The sequence below is a fragment of the Lissotriton vulgaris genome, chromosome 8 (genome assembly GCF_964263255.1).
Source record: "Lissotriton vulgaris chromosome 8, aLisVul1.2, whole genome shotgun sequence".
NCBI lineage: Eukaryota > Metazoa > Chordata > Amphibia > Caudata > Salamandridae > Lissotriton > Lissotriton vulgaris.
Genome location: NC_141696.1, coordinates 15,180,758 through 15,208,542, shown reverse-complemented (window position 1 = coordinate 15,208,542; position 27,785 = coordinate 15,180,758). Strand labels below are relative to the sequence as shown.

The following is a 27,785-nucleotide window of genomic DNA, read 5'->3' as shown; positions in this document are numbered from 1 at the left end:
GATCATCCTTCCTGTGCAGCCGTGGCATAGCAGAGGAACCTGCATTGGGACAGTGGAAGTGTAGCCTGTGATTCAAGGAGGTGGGTCCTTGGTCTTTGAGGGCTTTCTAGGCATGGGTCAGGCACTTGAATTGGCATCTCTTCTGAAGTGGAGCCAGTAGTTGTCTTTCAGGTTCTGGGTGATGTGGGTTTTCTTGGGCAGGTTGAGGATATTTCTGGTGGTTGAGTTCCGGACCGCCTGGAATATTTGCATAAGTTTGGTGGTGGTGCCTGCATGCAGTTCATTGTCGTAGTTCAGTCTGCTGGTGATGAGGCATGCGTGACTGTCTTCCTGGTGCTGCTAATCTTGCGGAGCGTGTAGATGCAGGCGGAGAAGATGGCATTAATCCGACATTTGTTGGAGGGTTCCCTGTCTAGAATGATGCCAAAGCTGCGTAGTGGCCTTTCGCCGTGGGGGTAGGTCTGAGTTCCGACAGCCACCACAAGTCATTCCAAAATGCGGGGTGTTTGCAGAGGATCAGAACTTCCATCTCGTCCTTGTTAAGTTTTGGGCAGTTGTCCTTCATCCATGCTGAGACGTCCTTCATGCAGTTGTGGAAGTTGGTCTTCATTGGGGAGTGGTCGGCAGGGAGCGATAGGACAAGTGGTGTGTCATTGGCCTAGGAGATGATGTTGACGTTGTGCAATCTGACAAGGTCTACGGGTGGAGTCACGTTGATGTTGAAGAGTGTTGAGCTGTTGTGAATGTATCTAGGACCCTAATTAGATATTCCAGGGTCATGCCCTTGTGTGGTTATAATGAATCATATCCATATTAAGTCATAGCCAATGCAGTCCAAATACAGGCAAGGCTACTGCCATAGACTCCTAGAAAGTACAACGCGTTCTTAAACAAACCAAGCCTCCAGCAGCCCGGGAATTTCCCCTGCTTCTGTTTTGATTTGTCCTAGAACTCCTGAGAGTCCTGAAAGAACTGCCAGTTCTTAGTGACATCTTATGTCCAACCTTACGTCAAACTCGGCACCTTCCAGGTATAAATATACCAGCATCTGCCTTAAACAACACACGGTGGTTTGGAGCAGAATCGGCTATCTACTTGCCCGACGCCCTGCTGATGCGAGTGCCGAAGGAAGCCGACCCTCCCTGCTGACGCACTGAGAAAGACGCTGTCTTTTCTCCTGCTGAGAAATCCAGCTCCTGTGTTTTCCGGTCACCCTCGCGGGTTTCTGGGAGATCGAGTCCTGAGAGAGAGAGATACAAGACCTCCTTCATTCTATACCTTATGTTCGGAGCTGATTAGACCCATAGAGAATTCTTGATTCAGATTCTTGGCAAAAAACTGTAACTCATCTACTCCTTCCCACGTACTAGGCTTAGGTTAGGTACACTGGGGTAGGCGTATCTTAGAAATACCAGTTGAGTACATTTAGTCATTATTTTATCATTGTATGTATTTTATTCATTTTAAGTATCATATGGCTTAGAAACCATATAAATGCTTTTACAGTATTATTTCATAATACTCATTTTACTGTACGCACTTTACTTATTGACAAGTATTGCAATTGTGGCAATTCATTTCTCTTGCATGAGAAAGAAGACTGCTCAATAAATAACCCTTTTATTGAAAACACCCGTCTCCCTTTTTCTCTGCATTTCTGGTGAAACGAAGCATGCACGATTGACTGAGTAAAATAGCTATCTATTGTTTCCGCGACTCTAGAGATATATTCCTTATTGCAGGGGGAACAAAGTTGTCATGTGATATGGTTGTCAGAAGCTAATCCCTTCTTGTCTATTCAGGAAAGCTAAACGCCTTCTGGTTTACTCGAGAAAGTTTCTAGTGACCTCTGAGCTAGCTGGCACACAAAATTAAGTCTAACATATTCAATAGAGACCTAGTCGACCTCAGTCCTACATCTAAGCTATCGTTTATGTTATTCCAATGCGCAGAGCCCATTGGGAATATAGGAACTACACCTTGGGGAATGCTGCAGATGTTGTGCTTGGCATGTGATGTGAATGGAGGGAGGCAGACTTTGTGTGTGACTCCTGTGAGAAAGGATGCCATCCATCTAAGAGCATTGTCTGTTATAAGAGTTTGGTGTAGGCAATCGATGAGTGTGTGTAGGGAGACCACGTCGAAAGCAGAGGAGAGGTCAAACAGGATCAGGACAGCTGAGTCTCCTCTGTTGTTTATGGTGAGGATGTCATCAATAATAGCTGTCTCGGTGCTGTTATTGGTTCTGAATCCTGATTGGGAGAGGTCTAGCAAGTTATTTCTTTCCAGGTGTTCAGTGAGTTGTAGTTTGATGGGCTTCTCCAGTACGTTAGCGGAGAACCGGAGTAGTGAGATGGGATGGTAGTTCTGGAGTTCACTGGAGTCTGCCGGGGGTTTCTTGAGGAGGGGTCCGATCTCAGCGTGTTTCCAGGCATTGAGAAAGGTGTCTATGTTTGGAGAGGTGTTGATGATGGAGGTGAGTTGGCGGCTCCTCTCATCTCTTCCGAGGTTGAAAAGTTGGTAGAGGCAGAGGTCAGTTGGTGCTCCAGATTGAAGTGAATTCACAAGGATGGATGTGGTTGGTGTGCTGGGGCATTTCCATGAGTTAACCAGGTGGTTTACAGTGGTGGTCGAACTGAGGCTGCAAGATTAAAGTTTTTATAGATGGCTGCTATCCTGTTTTGGAAATGGTAAATGAGGTTACAGAGTTCTTGTGATGGGGGCGAGTTTTCAGTGGCTGACTGGCAGGTTAACTCTCTGACAATGGTGAAGAGTACCTTGGTTTGGTTGGTGCTGCGATTGATCCAGTGGTTTAGAGGTTCTCTTTTTGCCACTTTGATCTGCCATTGTAGTAGTTGAGGACTGATTTGAAGGTGGTTCTATCTGTGTGGGTTTTTGCTTGTGCGCCATCTTCTTCTGAGCTGTTTGCATATACCTTTTAAAACTCTGAGTTCCAGGCTGTACCGGTTGGGTTTTTTGGCGGGTCTGTGTGTTTTTTCTGCTAGTTTGGTGGGAGTGACTTGGTTGGCGGTGTTGATGATCCAGTCGTTGAAGTTCTGTACTGTGTTGTCCACATTGGTGATGTCTATGGGCTGTGTGGTGCTGAGAGCATCCATCCATTGTTGATGAGTGACCTTGGACCAGTTGCCGAAGGGTGCACTGTGTTGGCTGGGGTGACAAGTGTGACAATGTGGAATATTCCAGGCCCTCAAAGTAGTAGGAATGACTTGAAAGACAAGTAATAGCCATAAGGTATATTGAATTAATAACCAACTGTTATTGTTATCATCTTTATATCAGACAAACAGTGCCACTATGTGCCAGACTGCCAAAGGAGCCGGTGTTGACAAGTGCTGGTGCCGAGCTACAGGCTCAAATTAAGCACTGGGTTGGAGCTGAGAGAAGGAGATATTTTACTGTATAAATATCAGCTAGCATAGACCCCTGTGTGTAGGCCTTACTGTTCAAAAATATAGGCCTAGGTTAGATTGACCAGAGTACTGCCATATTTGTAATACTTCCATTTTGTGTTAAGAAAGCAGAAAGCAGGTCTGACCAAGACTTCACCCAGCCCCACTGTCTGTGAGGCAGCTCGCTCCTGTTCTGGCCCCCACCCCGCTTGTGTGCTAAAGGTCAACTTCTAACCAATTCTTTCGACATGACAGGAGGTCACATCCTCTAAACTGTATTTGAGAAAAGAAGAACTTAGCCCCTCAGCCCAGCCATGCAGCTGTGGTAGGCGTGGTAACAGGATGTCTTTTTTGTGTAAGACGCTTTTCAGTTAAACTAAAACTAAAAGCTAATTTACAGTAAGCCTCAAGTCAACAAGGCATGAGCTTTGGCCTAGCATAAAGTGCCATGTTTGCGGGAAAGGGCTGCTTTTTGAACATACGGATGGGAAGGGTGCGAAACATACCATAAATGACGCAGTGATAATAGATAGCACGAGATGGCGCAAGATGACGTTGCTATACACTTCTCGCCACCTTAAAACATATAAAAAGGAGGTTCACAAAGACCTCTTTGAATTACTCCTCGTGAGTTCTTCCCAAGGGTTATTTAAGAACCCTTGTATTAGTACATGTACTTTAATTTTGATGCTTTAGGTTATATTCTGTCTTATGAAATGTTACATTTGAAATGATGCATTTACTATTTATATTCTGTTAACCTTGCTTTTATGCTCATTATATTTGAAGTGTTTATATTGTATTTTTCAGTACTTCTCACTTATAGGCAGATGTGAGTATTCCTAGATTAAATGTGCCTTGCTTGTTGAATGTATTTTATCTCAACTTATAAAGGTCTCTTTAAGCTTTTGAGGTATAGGCTCTCTCTGACTGTTTAAAACTGTCATTCAGTAAATGATATCTGGTCCACGAGGCTATCTGAGAATGCAGGGCCATGGATCCAGAACTCTGTGATTTTTATGCCCTTATATTGTTGTTCCTAGAAGTTGCATCTTCTTAATTAAACTGTTAACCTTTCAGCTTCGGTTTCCACGGCTCACATATCTGTTTTTCTCTATTTTTAAAACAAGGGTTCCTGCACAACCGGGTACAAATTAAGGAGCTCCTTTGTCCCTAGTTCTCTCTCACGATCTTCCCAGCGCAGGCTTCAGTGCCGCTGCGCCCAGCCCCCTGAACCCTTCTGCCCCGTAATAAATCTCCCTCTATCAGAGGTATGATACTAGACACAGGAGAGGGGTGGCACAGTCTATTTCTATCTGGGAGGTAGTGTCGGTTGCGACAGTAAGGTATCAGCCTAGGAGTCTCCCTATCACAGGCATACGTTCAGACAGTATACAGAATCATTTATTTTATTTCATGCACCAATGCAGTTTATTCCATGCAGGTTGTTGCAGCTGTTGCTCCTAAAATAAAGCATTTTAAAAATAATAATTATAATAGGTTTATTGTGTGATTATGTGAAACCATAACAATGACATGTAGACTGTTAAAAATTCCAAGCCAAAAAGCATTCTAAACATTTTAGCATTTAACAAAATGTCATTACAAGCAGTAGTCATATAAGTTGTCTTGAAAGGACAAGCCAAATTCCTTTCGGACTTTTAGCAGTTTTGAAAACTCCAGGTGCAGACAACTGCTTCAGTCAGTGCCTAATGAGAGCCAAGTGCAACGTGCAATGAAAGATAAACAGCAACATTTCCCATCAGGAAATAAGCACGAGGCCTAAGGTTCACACCTACGGTATGTGACTCGTTTGAATTGCGCCTCTAATGGTTGTGTGAGAGCAGACAAATGCTCCTGTAGCTACTTAAAGAATAATGCAGAATGCAATGCCACGAGTAGCTGCAAGAATTCATGAAAAATCTCAGCTGTTTCAATGAAAAAGCCAACCTGGCAATAAAAGAATTATTTTTAATCAGGTTAAAAGGGATAGGCTTACCTTCTATACAAGGCCGGAAGCAGTTTTCTGTCCTTTCATCGAATGGATAGCCGTCATATTGCTGCCAGTTAGAGATGCAACGGTCTACATCCACCTTTGAGGGCCAAGTCTTGTTGGGCGTATAGGTCCTCGTAAGGAACTCCCGTTTAGTTGGGTTTGGGTCATGTTGGCAAAAGCTGTGTGTAGTCGTGTTTTCACACACAATCTGAAACAAAATACAGTACAGGCATTGGCATAGCCAATAGGTTTAGCCTTTAGGACATTATAAGTGTTTAGCCATGCAGTATATTACCTATTAGAACATTGGAATGTTGGGAGCTCCATTGCAGACAATGGAGTGCTCCCTGCTTCTACGGGCCGGTAAAGGCCCGCAGAGCACCATTCCAATGTTCTACAAAGGCTTCTCGAAGCTCGAGGGGATTTATGTCCCCGTGAGCTTCGAGAACTCTTTCTTTAATTTGTTAGAACATTCTTCCCTCAAGTGGCAGAATGTTCTAATATCCTTATAGCCCTTTGTAGCAGGGCTATACCGGCAATTAAAGTCCCGCTGTCTCATTAAAGTCCCTCGCCTTGGGCTCGGGCCTTTAACGATTCAGCGGGCCTTTAATAGCCGGTATAGCACGCTACGGTGGGCTATAAGGCTATATTACATTACATTAGCCATTAAAGACACCAAATTGTGAGGCAAATCAATAGCGGAAGGATATAGTGGTTCATGTAAAATCAATAGTGGAAGGGTATAGTTTTGAACAGGCTTACGTTTTAAGCAACAGCCACACAATATAGAACAGGCATATAGCTCTATATCACACAGACAACTAGTTTAGATCAAATAATCAGTCAATTCAGATGGAGGGTTCAGCCTGTAACTGAAAGGAGCACAGGAAAAAAGGTACGGGGCAAAACTGCACAAGGAGAGAGGTGCGGGGCAAAATGGGCACAGGGAGAGATGCGGAGCAAAAAGGGCACAGGGAGAGATGTGGGAAAAAGGAGCAGAGGGAGAGAGGTGCAGGTAAAAGAGATATAAAGAGAGAGATGCAAAAGAAGCTGTAAATGTCAAAATTACAGGTGACAAATTTACTTGAAAGCAATGCAATAACTAAAAATTCACCAGAAACGTCAACAACAAAAGGTCGGCAGTAACCCTGGGCAATGAACTCTGCTCCGCTAGCAGAAGTTGCAGAGATTTAGTAACTTTGCATTTAATTGAAAACACGGAATTCATGCAAGAATTCCAACTCCGCTATGCAATAGAGTTAGCTACTGTACCCACAACCCTTTGGTGAATCAATGTTACCTTTACATGCTAAAAAACATATAACTTATTCACATAATTGAAGTTTGAAAATCATTAGGCAATGAGAGAGGTGATGCTTTGGAGTCACCCCTAACCTAGGGGAAGGGCAAGAAGATGCATTGAACACAAAGAGCATATCATACTGAATAATTGGGTGGTGGTCCCATCCTCCTAGGACCACCTAGGTGGTGGTCTCATCCTCCTAGGACCACCTAAAGCAAAGTTCTGGACACAAATGCAATGCCAACCAAAGGCCCAACAAAGCATTATGGGGTGAGATTCTAGAGTTTAGTGAATATTATAGTATCAGCTCTCAGCTGATCCGCAGAGCCTGCCCCTTGAGGAGTGTTTTGATATAGGATACTATAATATTCACTGCACTCTAGACTATCGTCCCATAATGTTTTGAAGAGCCTTTGGTTGGGATTGTATTTTTTCCCATACCTGCGCTTGAGGTGGTCCTAGGAGGATAGGACCACCGCCGAATCATTTCAGCATGATGTGCTCTTTGAGTTCAAGGTATCTGCTTGTTCCTCTCTCTAGGTTAAGCAGGACCCCAAAATCCTCACGTCTCTGACAGCTTGCTATTTTTCATTTTGACTTTTGTGAGATGACTATATGCACTTTTGCATGTAAAGATAGAATTATTTATTGTTTAACAAAAGGCAATGCTCGCTATATTTTCATTTTTGCGAGATGGCTATTTGTATATAAGCATACATAGATATATATATATATATTTTTTTTTTACTAAAGGTATGTGAGATTTCTGTACAAAACTTTTTTTAATACTTGACAACGGAGTTCATACAAACCCTCTGGAATAGGCTACTGCACCCACATTCTATTGATAAAAACATGTTAACTTTACATGCTTCAAAGCACGTAACGAATTCACAAAAGTGAGCTTTGATGATTTCGGGGTCCCCCTAACCTAGGGGGAGGACCAAGCAGGTGCCTTGAACATAAAGAACATATCATACTGAACGATTCGGTAGTGGTCCCATCCTCCTAAGACCAACCCAAACAAAGATATGTGCAAAATTACAATGCCAACCAAAGCCCAGCAAAGCATTATGGGGCGAGATTCTAGAGTTTAGTGAATATTTTAGTATTAGCTCTCAGCTGAGCCCGAGAACATGCCCCTTGAGGAATATTTTGATATTGGATACTATAATATTCACTGCACCCTAGAATATTGTCCCATAATGCTTTGCAAGGCGTTTTGTTGGGATTGTGTTTTTTGCCCCTAACAGTGCTTGTGGTGGTCCTAGGAGGATGGGACCACCACCAATAGTGCTGCATGATGTGCTCTTTGTGTTCAAGGCATCTGCTTGGTTCTCTCCCTAGGTTAGTGAGGACATCAAAATCATCACCTCTCTCACTGCTTGCTGTATGTTCATTTTTGTGAAATAATAATATACATTTTAGAGCGTAAAAATAGAGTTCTACCCAGGGTATGTGAGGTTTCTGTTTTAGTAATTGTGGTGAGGTGGAATGGGCAAGAAAGTAGTGCAGGCACAGGGGAATAAAGACAAGTCTGGGCAAGAAAGCAAGTTAGGCACAGGGGAAAAAAAGATTAGGCAAAAACAATGCAGGCAGAGCCGTGCAGCAGCGTGGGGAGCGACCTGCCTGCGAGCAGGGTCATAGGTCGCTCAGTCAGATGCTGGTGCGGTTGTCACGAATGATAGTGGAGTTGGGGTCACTGCAGTTGTTGAGGTAGAAATTCAGGTCTCCAATGAGTATGTAGTTTGTTGAGGCGATGGCGTGGGGTGCCATGAAGTTGGTGATGGTGGTGGCGAAGAGTGTTTGGGAGCCGTGGGGTCTGTAGACGAGGGTTCTTTGGAGTGTGGCTTTGGGTGTGGTCTGGATCTGGAAGTGCAGGTGTTCGGCGGAGGGGAATGTTTCGCTAGAGGTGGTGAGGCTGAGGGTGTTCTTTTGGACGTTGGCAAGGCCCCCTCCCGGGTGGTTGGCTTGGTCTTTTCTCTGGATCTTGTATCAGTCTGGGAGGGCAGTACTGATGTCGGGGTGGAGCATGCGTTGGTCCAGGTCTCTGTGAGGAAGGCAATGTCAGGCGAGAGAGAGTCGAGTAGGTTCCAGATTTCCATCGAGTATTTGTGTACAGAGCGTATGTTAAGGAGGATGCATTTTAGGGTGTCGCCGGTGCTGGTGTCGCTGGTGTTGGAGGCCGGGATGGTGGTGAGGGTCTGGCGGCAGTTGAGGCAGGAGAAGTAGCCATGGTTCGTATTTGGCGAGGCCTGTTGGCATTCTCTAAGTCTTCCGGGGTTGAGTGCAAGGAGGGTGGTGGTGTCGTAGCGATAGGTAGTGGGAGGTCCGAGGTTCCAGACGCTGGCCCCGGTCGAGTCACGGACCTGCACAGACAGGCTTGCCTTTGGTGTGCCTTCAGTGCACAAGTGGTGCACCCGCTGCACAACCATGCAGCGGCTGCCATTATGTAGGGGAGTTGGGAGGCAGAAGAGGCTGGGAGGTTGGGAGCAGGGTAATTCTGGGGGGGAGGGACCGCAGGGGCAGCAAAGCAAAAGGCGATATGAACAGGCAGGCACTAGATAATAAAAACAGTGGTGGAATTAGAACAATATACAGATGGGCAGAATAATAATGGCACACAGGGATAACATTTAGAAAATGAAATGGCTGAGAAAGGTTATGGTGGTTGCAGGCATTCTGGTCCCAGTTGGAGCGGGCAGCAGGTACAGGAGCGGGCAGCAGCCTTAAACCTCCCAAGGAGGAGGTTGGGGTCTGGAGGCAAGAGACGGCACAGCGGAGCTGCGGGGAGAGAGTGGACCTAGACCGAGGGTCAGCAATCTAAGCTAGATTCAGTCTCAATTAATTCCTGTAAATATATTACAGTAATCAGTAACAAAAATGTATGCAAATAACAGGCAATGGAATGAACCTTAAGCAGAACATCATTATGATGCATATTGCTAGCATCATGTTACCATTTATGCATATCATTATCATTAAGCAAACTATATATGAAAATTAAGTATTGCATCCAGGTTGTGTCTATATGGCTGTTCTATATCCAGTAGTATGATCATTCGGGACTCAGCTCTTTGCAGTTTGAGTTCCCTATCCCATTTATGTGGGTGGACTTTTATGTGCCGTATACCATACAAGGTAAGACTGCTAGAGTCACCATTATAGACCTCCCAATAGTGTTTAGCAATAAGGTAACTTCTGTCCAGAATCTTTATGGCTATGAGGTGTTGTAGGAAGAGAATTGTACATTTTTGGATAGTACGTATAAAGTATTTTATTGTACAGCCACATTACAAAGCATGAACTACAAATTCTGTCTCACAGGTTATCTTCTCTTTTCTTTTTTACTCTCACCAGTTGGTACTTATAGTTAGGACCATAGTCCATATGAAAAGCATTTTTTGACTTGCCTATATGTTTGGCGCAGTTTGAAGAATCTTCACAAAATATCCCCAAAAAAGTGTGCTGGCGAGTTTTATTGTGGACAGAAAGTTTTGGGGTGATCCATCAATTTTGTCCCAAGAAAGACATGGGTCAAAAAAGGTACGTTTACCATGTATATTCCCTAAGAGATTTTAGACACAACTACAGTCCGAACTGCTGTACGGAATTGCACCAAATTTGATAAAAAGGTAGCTCTTGTTCAAGGAAGTACCCTACTTGTTATATGGTGTAAATGTGTTCAATAGATTTGGAGATGTTAAAGAAAATTCTAATTGGGAAATCTGTTGCTGCTAAGTATTTGCGACTATTTCATGATGACATGGCCCTGTAACGTTGCGAAGAATTTACAAACAAAGAATTTTCAAACAAAGCATAACATGTAACCCACTAACAGACTAACTCAGAGACTCATGCACCTACTCACAGACCTACTTACACATTTACACATCCACTCACAGACCCACAGAGTCTCACATATCCACTCACACACCTACTCAGAGACTCATGTACCTACTCACAGACTCACTCAGACACTCATGCACCTATTCACATATCCTCTCAGACACTCATGTACCTACTCACAGACCCACTCTGATACTCAGGCACCCACTCAAAGACGCACTAAGACACTCACATACCCAATCACAGATCAAGTCAAAGACTTGTGCACCCACTCACAAACCTAATCAGATACTCACGCACCCACTCACAGACCCACTCAGAGACTTGTGTAACCACTCACAGACCCACTCAGAGACTCATGCACACAGTGATATATCCTCTCAGGTAATCAGGAAACTCACACACTTACTCACAGAACCACTCAGAGACTCACACACCCACTTAGAGACTCACTTAAAGACTCATGAAGCTAGTCATGGACCCACTCAGACACTTGTGTGCCCACTCACGACCCAACTCAGACATTCATGCACCAATTCACAGACTCATACACTCACTCACAGAATAACTCATAGACTCATAGACCCAATTAGAGACTCACTTAAAGACTCATGCATCCAGTCACAGAACCACTCAGACTTATCTACCTACTCACAGACCTACTCAGACACTCACGTGCCCACTCACAGACCCACTCAGTGACTTATGGACTACTCACAGACCCACTCAGACACTCATGCACCCATTCAGACCCACTACGACACTCATGCACTCACTCAAATAACAAATCCTAGACTTACAGAGACCCACTCAGAGACCCACTTAAAGACTCATTCACCCATGTCACAGATCCACTCATATATTTGTCCACCCACTCACAGACCCACTCTGACACTCACAGACCCACTCAAAGACTCGTGCACCCACTCAAAGACCCACTCAGTCACACAACTACTCACATACACACACTCACACCCATTCAAAGATCCATTTATAGACTCCCACACCCACTTATGGACCTACACAGACACTCACACACCCACTCATGAACCCACTCACATGATCACACATCCACTCACAGACCCACACAGAGACTCAAATACCAACTCACAAACCTACTCAGAGACTCATGTACCCAGTCACAGACCAACTCAGAGACTCATGAACCACTCACAGACTCACTCAGACACAAATTTATTTATTTTATTTATTTATTTATTTAAAACATTTATATAGCACAGCTATCACCTTACAGGTATCCTGGCGCAGAAGATAACTCCTAAAATAGATGCACTGGGAGAGGACAGTAGGATAGTGAACAGTTAACATTTAGGAAACAGCCAAGTTTTGACCCGTTTCCTAAAAGGGAGAAGTTCACTTGTTTGACGGACATCCAAAGGCAAGCTGTTCCAAAGTTTAGCTGCTGCAACCTTGAAAGATCTTCCTCCTGTCCTGACCTTTTTAAATCTTTGTACTTTGACAAGACAGGCCGTAATAGATCGGAGGGCTCTGGTTGGAATGTACCAGTCAAACATAGACTGCAGGGGGCCGGGCCCGACTCCATGCAAAGCTTTAAAAACAAGACAGAGAGATTTAAAAGCAATTCGCTGTTTCATAGGGAGCCAATGAAGCTCGGCCATTGCCGCGGTGGCCGAAGATCTCCTAGGCCAGCCCAGGGCCAGTTTGGAAGCGACTGTTTGAACTCTTTGAAGTCTATCTAGCAGCACGGACGGGGCCTCGAGCAACAGTGCATTGCAATAGTCAAGGTGACTAAGAATGGTACACCTGACTATTAAGGCCCTGGCCTGTGAGGGAAGGAGTGGCAGGATCTTGCGAAGAAAACGAATGAGGGCCGAGCAGGTGGACACTGTTTTCGCAACCTGGGCTTCCATGCTGAGTTTGTTGTCCATCATGACACCCAGATTGCGAACCGTGGTGACCGGCTGTGGCTTTTCCGAGGTTTCAGGGGGCCAAAACTCCACCGGGAACGGGCGGGAAATCTGAATTCCGGCACAGAACAAAACCTCGGTTTTGGAGGCGTTGAACTGTAATGAATTATTGTGTAGCCAGCCCGCCGTGTCTCGCAGACAGACATGAAACAACTCCAAAGGAATCGATTCCTCACCCTCCCAAGAGAGGATGAGCTGAGTGTCGTCAGCGTAATTAATTACTTTTAGCCTGTGGGAATTTATTAACGTGATCAGTGGTTTTAGGTAGACGTTAAATAAAATCGGGCTGATGGACGAGCCTTGAGGCACCCCATGGATCACCGGGGAGAAGGCCGATTGAAACGGGGGGAGGGACACAGCCTGCTTCCTATCCCGCAGGAAGGAGTGAAACCAATGCAGGGCAGTGCCACCCACCCCGGCCTCTCTTAGTCTCTCTTAGAATCATGTGATTGACCGTATCGAATGCGGCAGACAGGTCCAGCAGGATCAAGGTTACTGCCTGGCCCCTGTCTGCACGCATACGAAGGTCCTCCATGGCAGTAAGTAGAGCTGCTTCGGTGCCATGGGCTGGACGAAAGCCGAATTGTATTTCGTCCAGGAAATTATTTTGCTCCAGATGTTTGGAGAGACACGAGCTCACCCAGCGCTCGGCAATTTTTGCCGGGAATGGTAGCAGGGAGATGGGTCGATAATTCTGTAGACACTCAGGGTTCAGAGAGGGTTTCTTCAACAGTGGCCTAATGAGAGCCTGCTTCCAGGGGGCAGGAACTAAGCCACTGTGCAGGGATTGATTGCAGATCCTGCAGAGGGTGGGAAAGAGTTCCTTTCCGGATGTCTTCCAATTTTTTGGGGGAAATGGGGTCAAGAGGAGAGCCCGAGGAAATCCCCTGAGCCAGTTTATCGAATTGCGCCTCAGTAATAGAGGGAAACTCCCACAAGCAGTCCATAGGCTGGCTCCCTTGGCTCGCCACTCCACAATCAAGGATGACGACCTCAGCGCCAGTTGGGCCGACCAGTGTGAGGGAAATGCTCAGGTTTCTGATGATAGTCTCAATTTTTTCTTTGAAAAATAGCGCAAGATTGTCGCAAAGGGGTTGTGTGGGAGGGATTGACTTTTTGGCGCAGTCAGGGTGAGTAAGGCTGTTCAAAATCTGGAAAATACATTTGGAACTGTTGGAGGCTGTACAAATTGTAGAACAAAAGTAAGCAGATTTGGATTTCATAATCTCAGTTTTGTATTCCAAAAGTTTGGTTTTCCAGAGTTGCTTATTAGCATCGAGGTAAACCTATCTCCATTTTCTTTCAGCCTGCTTACATGCCAATTTAAGGGCTTTTAACGAATCATCAAACCAAGGAGCTGATACTCTACCCTTGTGCTTGCATTTCTTTAATGGAGCTAAGGAGTCAATAGTTGTCGATATCCTAAGACAAAAAGCCTCATAGTTATCCTCAACTGGACAATTTGGAGAGAAACTGTCCTCCACTTGGAACACGGCTCCAGTAGTTCTCCGCCTTTCCAGAGTTTTCCAGTCTCTGTACATCGATTCAGAGGAGGTACTACATGCCGTAATTTTTGTCCCCTTACAGTTGATGTAGAATTTAAGGAGGGAGTGGTCAGTCCAGCCCATGGGCAGGATATCATTCAGGTGTACTAGCTGAGGAGTGGAGAAAATAAGATCAAGTCGATACCCTGCTTTATGAGTGGGTTCCCTGACTAATTGTTGCAGCCCCACGCTCTCACAAGAGAGCAAAAGATTATGCAATCCAGTATCTAAAGGACCATTCGGCCATAAGTTAAAGTCCCCTAGGATAATTAGCTTATTGTGAGAGGTCGCCATATTGGAGAGAGAAGTAAGTAGCGATTGTTGATGCTGGGCACTGAAGGCCCCCGGTAGGCGATAACAGATAATTCCCGTAAAAGTAGCTCCTAAGTGACTGTTAATTGAGAGGCCGAGGAGCTCGGTCCCAACAACCGGGTCCATACCTAGGATGTTAACGTGCCAGGAGGCTCTATAAATAATTCCCACCCCACCCCCCGACCTTTGGGTCTGGGTAGATGCAGGATTTTATAATCCTGCGGACACGCCCAGTCAAGTTCGATTTCACAATCAGAGTGGGTCCACGTCTAGGTACAAAAAAGAGCATCTAACTTGGCAAACATCGTTTTATTCCATGCCCAAATACACTGTGTGAGATGTAGGTAAGCCCACTGCAGGCACTACAGCCCTAAGGCAGGGTGCACTTTATCCCACATGTGGACATATCTGCCTGAGCTGATATGACCCTACAATATCAAAGTCCATTCTTGGAAATTGCAAATGAGCAGGGAAACCATAGATAGGACATTGACTAGACACTCCTCATTACGAGTTCCCCAGTTCCATGATGGCTTCACCGTACCCACAAATGTTTGGTACCAAACATCTAATCTTATTAAACTTGAACTGATGTCAGTGTTGGATTTATTAATAAATGCACAGGTGACACCTTAAAGCTGTCCCCTGAAAACTTGCCAACTACTAGAGTGGTTACTGACTGGTTTAAGTCATCCTGTCAGCCTAGGACCAACCGGAGCCTTGCAGTACAAACCTCTATGGTACCGGATTCCCTGCAACAACACCAAGTCCTGTTGGGACTCCAATTACCAAGGAAGCAAGCACCAGTTGAGGACATCAGTACCCCTCAGGCCCACTCCCTGAGTTTCCCAGAAGGGGAAACAACCATCACAACGCAACTTTCACAATGCACTACGCACTACCATTACAACAAACCTTTTACAACGCATGATCCATTACAACGCATGCCATTACAACGCATTTGCTATTACAACACATGCCATTACAACGTAAGTATGGGTAAGTATTTACTTCAATACATTTTAATTTAATTTTAAAATACTTTTCTTAATTTACTTCAATTATTTTATTTTTTTTAATTTCATTTTATTTTAAATATTAAATATTTTACTCAAATTAATTTTCATACTTTATTTACCTTTAATATTATTTTCATTTTTTCAATTAAATATAAAATATTTTATTTAAAATATTTTAAAAATTGTAATTAAAATTACAATTCTATCTCAATATCAAATATTTTAATTACATTTAAAATTATGTTATTTTAATTTTATTTAAATGTAATTTTATTTTTATTTTTATTTACTCAAAATAATTAAAATATTTTAATGAAAGTTAATATTTTTAAAATTATACTTTAATTCACTTAAATTATTTTTTTATATTGTACTTGATTTTAATTTATTTTAATTAAACTCCTTGGAGTTAGAATAGTAATTTTAACCCCTACACTATCCAAAACTTACCCTTCTTTTACAACCCCCTGGAGTTAGAACAGTATTTTTAACCCATACACTATCCAAAACTTACCCTACTATTACACCCCCCTGGAGTTAGAATAGTAATTTTAACCCCCTACACTATTCAATACGTACCCTCCTATTACACCCCCCTGAAGTTAGAATAATAATTTTAACCCCTACACTATCCAACACTTACCCTTCTTTTATTCCCCCTGGAGTTAGAATAGTTATTTTAAAGCCCTACACTATCCAACACTTACACTACTATTACACCCCCTAGGAGTTAGAATAGTAAATTAAAATATTTTAAATAAATTAAAAATAATTATTTAAATAAATTAATATTTTTTTTAATTAATTTAAAAATACATTTATATTATTAATATTATATACTTACTTTGTAACGGCATGCGTTGTAATAGCATCTGCGTTGCAATGCCATGCGTTGTTATGGATTTTGCATGTAAAAGTTGCGTTGCGATGGTATGCGTTGTGAATGTATGTGTTGCAATGTCATACATTCCCCAGAAGCCCTGAAATCATCCCTCCCAGCTTTTTGCTCCTTACCACAAAGACCGCCTTTGTGCAAAGAGCCCGGCCAATTTACCTGCTCTTCACCTCGCCCGCCAGACCTCGGTAATGACGAACCAGCTGTGTTCCCTGTTCCTAAAGCTGTTGTAACCAGAGCATCCATTTTGGAGCTCTCTGTATTTCCCACATGTGCCTGTGTGTAGCCTCTTTTTAGGTAGACCCCTTCTTCATAGTGCACCAGCTAGCAACGTCTCCAGGAACATGCTCCTCGTCGAACCCGGGAATCTCTCAATAACCACTGGCAGAACCTTGGACCTTGGCTGGCTACTTCTCCGCACCCAGAAGGTGAACCCCTAGACCTATCTGCACTGATTTCTATGCATATATGCTTTTCCCTCCCATTTGATTGCATTGTGCAGAATTGCACACAACTGTGAACGTTGATAGTTTGTAAGAAAAACAGTACTTAGCCTTTGGAAACCGGTCTTGGGTTGAAACTATATTTAAAAATAAGTGTTTTTTTGCTAAATTTATCCTGGATTTATTCTTTGAGTGTATGTCTCATTGACTGTCCCTTTGAGTAATACAAATGCTAGCACTATTCTCTGATATGCCTAACTGCTTACCCACACTACCACAACTAGAGCATTAGTATTATTTCTTTTTGCCTCTGTAAAATAATCTGAGACTCACCTGACTCCCTGTATAGAGCACTTTTTTTAGTGCAGTACCTAAAGAGCCAGCTTCCTACATATTTTCTAAATATAAAGTCCCTGCAGCCTTTGTTTTTATCAGTGAATATTATTATTATTACTCAAGGTTTTATAATGCATCATATGATACAGAGACACTTGTAGAATACAATGCCATGTTAGTCACATACAAAAAAGCCATCACAACTAGGAAGGCCAAATAGTATGAGGCCAGGATCAGGGACACCGACAATAAGCAGAAAGAAACCTTTGGAATACTAGAGGATCTCAGTCAAAAACAGGAGCAGAAATCCATTTCCAGCCCGGACGACTGCAACAAGTTCCAGGCTTTCTACCTACACAAGGTTAGGGATATTTTAACTGGCATACACAACACACCTACCAGCCAGAAAACCATGGAGGGGGAACCAGCGCCATGTGCCCATGGTGAGTCTCTCTCCACCTTTCCAAGTTTAGACCGAGATACTTTGTCCCACTTGACAGATCGCCAGCGGACTCCTGCCCACCAAGAGTGTTCAGAATGCCCCTATCTGGGAAAGAGAGAGAGGTCCTTGACCTGATTAAGCTATCATTGGAAATGGGAAGAGTTCCCACTAACTTCAAGAAGCCAGGGTCACACCCTGCTAAAAAAGCCAGGGGCAGATGCAGCCATCCTTAAAAACTATAGGCACATTGTGAGAAGTTGGCCTGGTATATGCTGTCCACTAATTAAAGTAGTAAATACACCAACTTCTCAAAAGGGGGGGGGGGTCCAAGGGATATAGAGTTTAAAGACCCACACCTGGTTTTATCCCCAGCTCCAAATAGATATACACCATAAGAAACACAGGGGGTCTATTAGCTAACTATTAGAGCTATGTTATCACTACGGAGTCACCTAGATCTCAACGTGTGTGCAAAAGAATAAGGACAAAGTAAGAAAACAAGTGGATACAAAGGTGAAAAAGAGATCGATACATTATAGACTATTCATCAGTGGCTGACCAGTCCAAAAGAGTGATGTAGGGTTTCCATCAAAAAAGACTTTTGTGATCAGTCATATCATCTGGCCAAACCCTGGAGTGTGAACGGCTAGTCCCCTGATCAATGGGACTGAACCACACAGTGTTGATATCTTAGGATCTGGTCCACCAGTTCTGATGAAACATCCGCAATGACTGATCTATTGATGGTTTTGAAAAAGGTGCAACAAAACAGAAAATGTGACTTAAAATAGGATGGAATGTCCTCCTTTATGCAACTTTATTCTATGGACAAGACATGCCTCCTAATTAAAAACAGAACAGTGCAAGATGACAGTAACAAATATCTGTCTGTAAAGGGGCCAACATGTTTCTGCCTATTGGGTGTCTAATCCCACGGCATTCATCAGGGCCTCTGTTCTTCTACTCGTTGCACTCTTACAAGTGAAAAAAGTTCACCTCCACCATAAGAAGAAATGGGAAAACTGAAAAGAGATGGTTCACTACTGTACAACCTGTAATAACCATATGTTGTCACCCTCCGACTCACTCGTACTCTAGTGAATCCTGCGAAGGAAAACACATCAAACAATAACTTATATATCTGATTGTATCGGTTCTCAATACACCCTATCCACCCAACATTAATGTGTGAAAAAAGTAGTAAATTCAATGCTCACCCCGACTGATGGGTGAAGCTACCTCACCTCGCCTGGACACTGCTCAGGTATAGGAGGCACCGCACTGGTATAGGGAAGAAAGGAGGAAATGTCGCATAATAAAGCTAAAAACATATAAGCCTATCACTATGTGTCAAACTCCTTCCTGTATTGCCCTATTTCCCAGAGTTTAAAACTGAAGTAGGTCCATAGCAGCTCCAGTGGACCCAGCAAACTAGTGTCCTAACACTATTACCTCTGACAACTACTGGTCTAAATCCCAGAAAGATTCTAATCACAAGATGTTATTTATTCATTTTGATACCAACTCTGTAGTATCTTGGCAGCAAATAGTCTCACTTACCTAACCGTCGGTACCTCAAGCTGTCATCTGAGGCTTGGGGGAGGCACCGACCTCAGTGTGGATTGAGTATAAATAGGCTATGGGGGGTAGTTTGTATGGTAACCTTCCGCCTAACTTGGATACTACATCTCAACCCAATAATCAATGTGACATGTCCTGTACTATATTGTTTGCCCCAAAACATAGAGGACAGTACCTTTTCCAGTGTTCAATACCCATTAATGATCAAATATTAAGTATATTCCACTGCGCACTACTTTGCGTTCGAAACCACGCTCCAAATCACGCGTGATCTCATGTAAAAACTACAAAACTGCATCATCGCGGCCATCTTAGTAGTCTTCCCGCGATCACTAGGAAATAACGCGTGATCGGGCACGAAGGACTACCAGATATTGTCACGGCAGCCATAATTGTAGTCCCGGCATCGACGTCTTTCAAGATAGACACAATTACGCCGATATTAGGACAACAACAAAAGGGAAACAGTCTCCCTAGGTGTAAAATAAGTGTTAACCCCTCAGCTCTCCCTTAGTGGCAATAAATAGGGAAATAGAAGGACTAATGGGTATGGCGTGATATCGCGAGATCTAGCGAGGTCTCCATGGTGGGAACTACTCAGTGACATCACTTCAGGTCAAACTGGTAGTCCAGCAATGTCGCGCATAGGCAAACTATATAGGATTACAAATGCAAAGTAGATGACTAATGGGCTAAACAGAATTGCACAGCCAATCTGTGTATTTTGACCTTACAGAGACCAATATTACTGTATATAGAGAATGATTTTCAAAAAACACTATGCCAATTTAATTCCAAGGTGGTAGTATTTTATGGCCAGTGGTCTTCGTGTTCATAGTGCAGTATCTATGTGATTTAATAGTATATCAGAGCTGTCTCGCTCACATGTTGCACTAGGACTTCTATATCAGTGTGTAACGAGTCTCAACAACTCGCATTGGCTTGTCATGTGTCCATGTACCTATTGGTAACATTTGCAATGCCGTAGTAAGGAGTTACAGTAGAGTCCACGGAATATCATTGTTTAATCCCCTTTTGTCTGACTCCAGCTTATAAATCCATTGTTGTTCTTTTCTGAATAGGTATTGAGACACATCACTTATATGACTAGGTATATGCGGTTTCTCTAACACTGTCCATTGAAAATCAGTTTTGTGATGTGCCTGTTCTACAAAATGTCTGGTGAGTCTAGTATGACTTTTTTTACATCGGAATGAACTCTTGTGTTCCAGTATTCTCGTGCGAACACGCCTAGTGGTCATTCCTACATATCGTGTAGAACACGAACAGGTCAGGATATAAATCAGATTAGTGCTGTTGCAATTACTGAAGTTGTTCAGTTATATAAGTGATGTGTCTCAATACCTATTCAGAAAAGAACAACAATGGATTTATAAGCTGGAGTCAGACAAAAGGGGATTAAACGATGATATTCCGTGGACTCTACTGTAACTCCTTACTACGGCATTGCAAATGTTACCAATAGGTATATGGACACATGACAAGCCAATGCGAGTTGTTGAGACTCGTTACACACTGATATAGAAGTCCTAGTGCAACATGTGAGCGAGACAGCTCTGATATACTATTAAATCACATAGATACTGCACTATGAACACGAAGACCACTGGCCATAAAATACTACCACCTTGGAATTAAACTGGCATAGTGTTTTTTGAAAATCATTCTCTATATACAGTAATATTGGTCTCTGTAAGGTCAAAATACACAGATTGGCTGTGCAATTCTGTTTAGCCCATTAGTCATCTACTTTGCATTTGTAATCCTATATAGTTTGCCTATGCGCGACATTGCTGGACTACCAGTTTCACCTGAAGTGATGTCACTGAGTAGTTCCCACCATGGAGACCTCGCTAGATCTTGCGATATCACGCCATACCCATTAGTCCTTCTATTTCCCTATTTATTGCCACTAAGGGAGAGCTGAGGGGTTAACACTTATTTTACACCTAGGGAGACTGTTTCCCTTTTGTTTTTGTCCTAATATCGACGTAATTGTGTCTATCTTGAAAGACGCCGATGCCGGGACTACAATTATGGCTGCCGTGACAATATCTGGTAGTCCTTCGCGCGCGATCAAGCGTTATTTCCTAGTGATCGCGGGAAGACTACTAAGATGGCCGCGATGATGCAGTTTTGTAGTTTTTACATGAGATCACGCGTGATTTGGAGCGTGGTTTCGAACGCAAAGTAGTGCGCAGTGGAATATACTTAATATTTGATCATTAATGGGTATTGAACACTGGAAAAGGTACTGTCCTCTATGTTTTGGGGCAAACAATATAGTACAGGACATGTCACATTGATTATTGGGTTGAGATGTAGTATCCAAGTTAGGCGGAAGGTTACCATACAAACTACCCCCATAGCCTATTTATACTCAATCCACACTGAGGTCGGTGCCTCCCCCAAGCCTCAGATGACAGCTTGAGGTACCGACGGTTAGGTAAGTGAGACTATTTGCTGCCAAGATACTACAGAGTTGGTATCAAAATGAATAAATAACATCTTGTGATTAGAATCTTTCTGGGATTTAGACCAGTAGTTGTCAGAGGTAATAGTGTTAGGACACTAGTTTGCTGGGTCCACTGGAGCTGCTATGGACCTACTTCAGTTTTAAACTCTGGGAAATAGGGCAATACAGGAAGGAGTTTGACACATAGTGATAGGCTTATATGTTTTTAGCTTTATTATGCGACATTTCCTCCTTTCTTCCCTATACCAGTGCGGTGCCTCCTATACCTGAGCAGTGTCCAGGCGAGGTGAGGTAGCTTCACCCATCAGTCGGGGTGAGCATTGAATTTACTACTTTTTTCACACATTAATGTTGGGTGGATAGGGTGTATTGAGAACCGATACAATCAGATATATAAGTTATTGTTTGATGTGTTTTCCTTCGCAGGATTCACTAGAGTACGAGTGAGTCGGAGGGTGACAACATATGGTTATTACAGGTTGTACCGTAGTGAACCATCTCTTTTCAGTTTTCCCATTTCTTCTTATGGTGGAGGTGAACTTTTTTCACTTGTAAGAGTGCAACGAGTATAAGAACAGAGGCCCTGATGAATGCCGTGGGATTAGACACCCAATAGGCAGAAACATGTTGGCCCCTTTACAGACAGATATTTGTTACTGTCATCTTGCACTGTTCTGTTTTTAATTAGGAGGCATGTCTTCTCCATAGAATAAGGTTGCGTAAAGGAGGACATTCCATCCTATTTTAAGTCACATTTTCTGTTTTGTTGCACCTTTTTCAAAACCATCAATAGATCAGTCATTGCGGATGTTTCATCAGTACTGGTGGACCAAATCCTAAAATATCAACACTGTATGGTTCAGTCCCATTGATCAGGGGACTAGCCGTTCACACTCCAGGGTTTGGCCAGATGATATGACTGATCACAAAAGTCTTTTTTGATGGAAACCCTACATCACTCTTTTGGACTGGTCAGCCACTGATGAATAGTCTATAATGTATCGATCTCTTTTTCACCTTTGTATCCACTTGTTTTCTTACTTTGTCCTTATTCTTTTGCACACACGTTGAGATCTAGGTGACTCCGTAGTGATAGCATAGCTCTAATAGTTAGCTAATAGACCCCCTGTGTTTCTTATGGTGTAACACTAATTAAAGTAGGTACCTTACACCAATCCAAACGACCCTTATTGATGATTAGGTTAAAGACAACCTTTATTGAAAGCTATCCTAGTGGAAGCTATGGAGAACAGCCTTCAGGCTAAGTCTTAAAGGAATGTAAAGCAGCTTGTTACACCAGATTAGAACCTCCTGAATGACCAAATTAAAGGAGAACTACACAAGTGTTATTATAAAGATATGTGTTTATTACTAAACACTCTCTACTAATCTCTTTATGAGATTAGAGCACAACGTACACAATAATAAATCACTAGAACAACATTAAATAGCACAATATACAGTGAGCTCCAGGGGGAGACCGAACCATATACTAAGAAAGTGTTATAACAACCACGACTAGACTAGGCACAGTGCCTAGAGCATCTATAATCTCCGGGACCCCCAGGAAGCACCCTAGGTAGTGACACAGGGGACCCATGGAGGACATTTGTAGTGTGAGAATACAGCTGTGAGTTCCGTACAACTCTATGGGAAAGTCGCAGATGGAATTTTAAAGATTAAATACTCTTAGGAGAGGACTTCAAGCAAACCCTTTGGAACATAGAAGTTTCTAAGGCCAGCACCCTTGAAAGTGCCAAGGTACCCGTATACCTATCCAAGGGGAGCCGGGTGCAATGGGGTCGAGTGGTGTCGGAAACTCTTGTTGATTTCAATGGCGTGATGCAAAGATGTGCTGCTGCCGGGTAGATGAAAAGTGTCCGGTGTGATATAAGCCTCAATCGGAGCTGAGAAGAACCTGAAAGCATAGGGGACAGAGTCTGGATCACGTCACAGTGACCAGGGGCACGATAGACCAATGCCCACCAATGTAGGGTAGTTCAGGTGAGAAGAGGTGAAACTTGACTCTGCATCCACGGGGACCAGGAGATGTTGAGGATGACAAATTCTGGAGGTGAGCTGTCCCACGAAGGATGTTGAGTGCTGGGGGGTCAGTGTCTCAATTGAACTCCAACAAGTCTTGGCAACTGCAACTCACGCGGTCAGAAGAAAGATGCTTCTGTGAGGACCAGCAAGGTCCTGGATACGCTTCAAGTGATGGAGGGTCAGGGCACATCTGGAGAAACCAGAAAAGTCCACTGAAAGTTAAAATTGCCTTCACAGGATTCCACAGGCCAATAGACCAGGGATCATGAAGGGACCTCGAGCTGAAATCACAAAATACCAGCCCATGGAACACTCGTGGAGTGTAGGCTGGAAATCTTTGGTAGGATTACTGCTAAGGGTCAGAAGTAGCCGAAAACACAGCCTCAGGGATCACTGAAAAGCAAATGCTGCTGCAAATGAACACAGTGCCCAGAGATACGGGTTGCATGGTTCCCACGAGTGCTGCGGGTCTGGGAATTGCTGAGAGCACTAGTCAACATCGGGGACACTTGGGAAACCAGCTCCTGTGTTGCAGAAATCTTCAGTGTTCTCAGGAGCTTGGGAGATGCAAACCGGTCAGATGCGTTTAAGGTGCCTGCTTTGCAGGGGAGTAACTCCTTTACTCCAAGGGAGATTCTTCTGTCATCCAGTGTAGTGGAGCTAGTTAAAGTACTGGGTTTCTGTAGCAGAGTTTTGTCTAGGTAAATCTGAAGTCCTGTAGTCAGGGGTTCCTACTTTATACCCAAGTAAGGGTTGGGACAAACTCTGGGGACCCACCTATGGGAGGGTCAGGACAGAGGGGTGCTTACACCCATGTCCGTTGTCCAGTTTTGCACCAGAGCAGGAGCCAACCGGTTTGAACTGGACTATGCACAGGGACACCAAATGTGCCCCCAGTGCAGACATCAAAGCACTCTCAGAGTGCACCCACCCAACCCCAATAAACTAAAGCCTGTCTGAGAGGTGGTTATACCTCCTGTGACAGGAAGCCTATTGTCAAGCCTTCCCCTGCTCGAGCACCGCTCAGCAGCAGGAGGGCAGACTTGTGTCTGTGGCTGTCAGCATCCTTTTTGTGAAGCCAGGCTTTTTTAAAGCTGGTACCCGGTGTTGTCATATTTCTCCCTCTAGGAGGGTGGAATCATGCCTTCCATACCAGTTACTGGTGTGGAGGTATGATTCCAAGGTAATTGACAACAAACATGACAGGTTTCCATGCAGCTGTTTTAAAGTTAGCATTTACTGCAAGGTTATAATGCACTTAAGTATATATCGTTTGGCTGCATCACTAATAACCCTGGAGGATAGATTCTGAAGGCTGCTGAGGAGCTCTGCTCATGCATGGGAACCCTCTCACACAAAACTCAGCACCCTGCCGTCAGGATTGATAAGGGCTGCAATAGGGGTGACTGATTGGTTTATATGTGTAGTGATATAAGGTAGATATGGTGAACCTATATCTAAGTAAGGGGTGCATGCACCACCTTACACAGGTTGCAGTAGCAGACCTGTGGTGTCAGTTTGAGTGGTCTATCAGAGGCAGCCCATGGGAGGCCTCTGGGGTATCGCTGCCCTAGGTACATAGTACACCATATACTAGGGACTTGTAAGGGTGCCGCAGAATCCAATCTAGAGTGTACCTAAAGTACGTGCAATCAATTTAGAGGAAAAATCAGCTAGGCTGGGGTCCTGGATAGCAGGATTCCAGCCAATCTAAGTCAAAAGCAGTGAAACATCAGTAAAAAGTGGGGGTAACTATAAGAAGCAGATCCTACTCTCCTAGACCCATATCCCAGCTTCTGTGTTTCACGAAAGTAATGAAAAAGCATGTCCTCAAAACCCTATCACTTTTCATTGATGAACAACTGCTACTCCAGGTGTGCCAAGCAAGGTTTAGGACCCACCACAGCACATAGCTGATAATACTGTCAGTGCTGGATGAGCTCAGGCTCACTGCTGACAGCAGGAAGCTGTGCGGCCAAGTTCTGCTTGACCACACAGCAGCATTCGATATGGTCAATCATGACCAACTACTGTCCTGGATAGGAAGCAATCTTTACATCGCAGTCATCAGACCACGATGTTTTTACAACGCGGTTGTTACAACGACCGCGTTGTTACAACCCAATGCCATTACTATGCAAATCATTACATCGATTTGCAGTAGATGGTGCTCTAACATAAGGAATAGCATAATTTACTATTCCAACACCTTCCTTACTGTTTCGTAGGCTGGAGTTGAAGTAGTAAATTATACATTCCTAATGTTACGGCGCCATCTACTGCAAGTCGATGTAATGACTTGCGTAGTAATGGCATCGCGTTGTAACAACGCAGTCGTTGTAATGACCGCGTTGTGAAATACTGCATAGTAAAAGCATGCATTGTAACGTACTATATTCATCCCGGATCTCCCAGGTGGGTATCTGTGGGCTGGTACATCAATGGATTGCTTCCTTCCTGACAGATCGAACACAAAGGATCCAGTTGGCAGTTCGGGTGCCCAGCATCAGGGAACTGACCTGCGGGGTTTCCCAAGGTTCAGGACTGTCCCACCTACTTTTCAACATCTATCTTTGGCCACTTGTGCCGCTCTGGCTCGTATGTATAACCAGGTTTTCAACTACGCAGATGATACACAATTAATAGTCCAGATTGACAACGCCTCTTATGCCCACACTTGCATGCAAAATATACTCAGATATACAGTCAACTGGATAACAGCCAACTTGCTTAAAGTCAACCCGGACAAAACAGAGGTCTTAACCATTACCACTGGAAGTAACCCCTGGACTGACCTCTTTTGGCCACAAGAGCTGGGCACCACACCTACACCTATTCCCTGTCGTAAAGAGCCTAGGCATAAAAAGAAAAGCCAAGCTCACCATGTCGAAACAAATGTCCACTGTGTTTGAGACCTGCGTGGGCTAACTGAGACAACTACGGACACTGACACCCCTCTATTGGCAGTGATTATGTCTCATTTGGACTATGGCAGTGCCCTGTATATTAAACTTCCTGAGAAGGTGCCAAGTAAACTAGAAGTAGCCATGAACAATGTAGCTAGTTTGATCTTCAGGCTCACAAGACGCGCACATGCAAAACCTTTACTGCAGCAGTTGCACTGGCTCCCCATCAAATAGCGAGCCAGGTTCAAGGGCCTCTTCATCACCCACAAAGCCCTCCATGGACAGGCCCCAGTATACATTAATGAGCACTTAAGGAGCTATGTGCCAGGATGTACCCTCCGGTCGTCCAAGGCAGGCCTCCTGGCCTGTCCGCAGTTCAATACAAAGTCAAAAGGCGTCAGAGTCTTCTCTGTACTGACCCCTCGACTTTATAATAGGCGACCAGAGAGCCTACTTAAGGAATCCAGTCAGGAAAAGACTCAAGACTCCATTTACAGAAGTTTGGGTACAACATATGCTTTGATCTGGAGTGTGTAAAATCTAACCTGGGCGGGGTTTAGCGACTCTCTTGTAGCGCTAAGAGACCTGTTGCTGAGTTTGCGCTCTATAAATCCCAGTTAACATTAACTTTCCACATGAGGTTTCTAGGCAGCCAGAGTATGCATCTAGAACACCAGGCTTTCAGCTGTTGTAAAAAAGCAGACAGTTAAGCACACCATCTCAAGGCAAGCACTGATTCATTCCAGAGCTTGGGGACCATATTGTCCCCACCATAAAAGTCAATATCACTCTCAGAACTGAGCATAGTGCAACATCACTAGATCCTGGGGCTGCAAGCTAGTTGATAGAGTCTCACCATCTCATGCAGATATTGAGAGCCAGATCTTGGTCTGAATCTGCACAAGGCACATAGCTTTGCATTTAACCATTTTCTCAACCAGTGCAGCTCACTCAAAAATGCAGAGGCTGATGTACATTTGGGGAACCAATAAAGCAGCCTCGAAGCCGAGTTGTGAACCACCTACATCCTTCTAATAAAAGATTTGCAATTTCCTAAATAAAAGGCATTGGCATAATGTATCCAAGAAAGGGTGAGGGCCTGAACAATAGTTTTTTGGGATGGAAATGGAAGAAGTCAGAGGATTTTTCACAACCACTTCAACACAGCAAAACAGGTAGTGGCCACTTTCATAACCTGTGGCTTTATGGACAGCTTGTCCTACAAAAGGCATCCAAGATTCTCCACTTTTTGTATGA

General features: G+C 43.8%; 1 protein-coding gene across 1 annotated transcript in view; it reads right to left on the bottom strand.

Moving 5' to 3' along the window:
- LOC147693232 (tyrosinase-like) overlaps window positions 1-27,785 on the bottom strand; it is a 300,724-nt gene that overhangs the window by 163,904 nt on the left and 109,035 nt on the right. Inside the window, exon 3 of the mRNA XM_086933640.1 lies at window positions 5,410-5,614. Within this exon, the coding sequence (XP_086789766.1) occupies window positions 5,410-5,614 (205 nt within the window). The remainder of the gene's footprint in view (window positions 1-5,409; window positions 5,615-27,785) is intronic.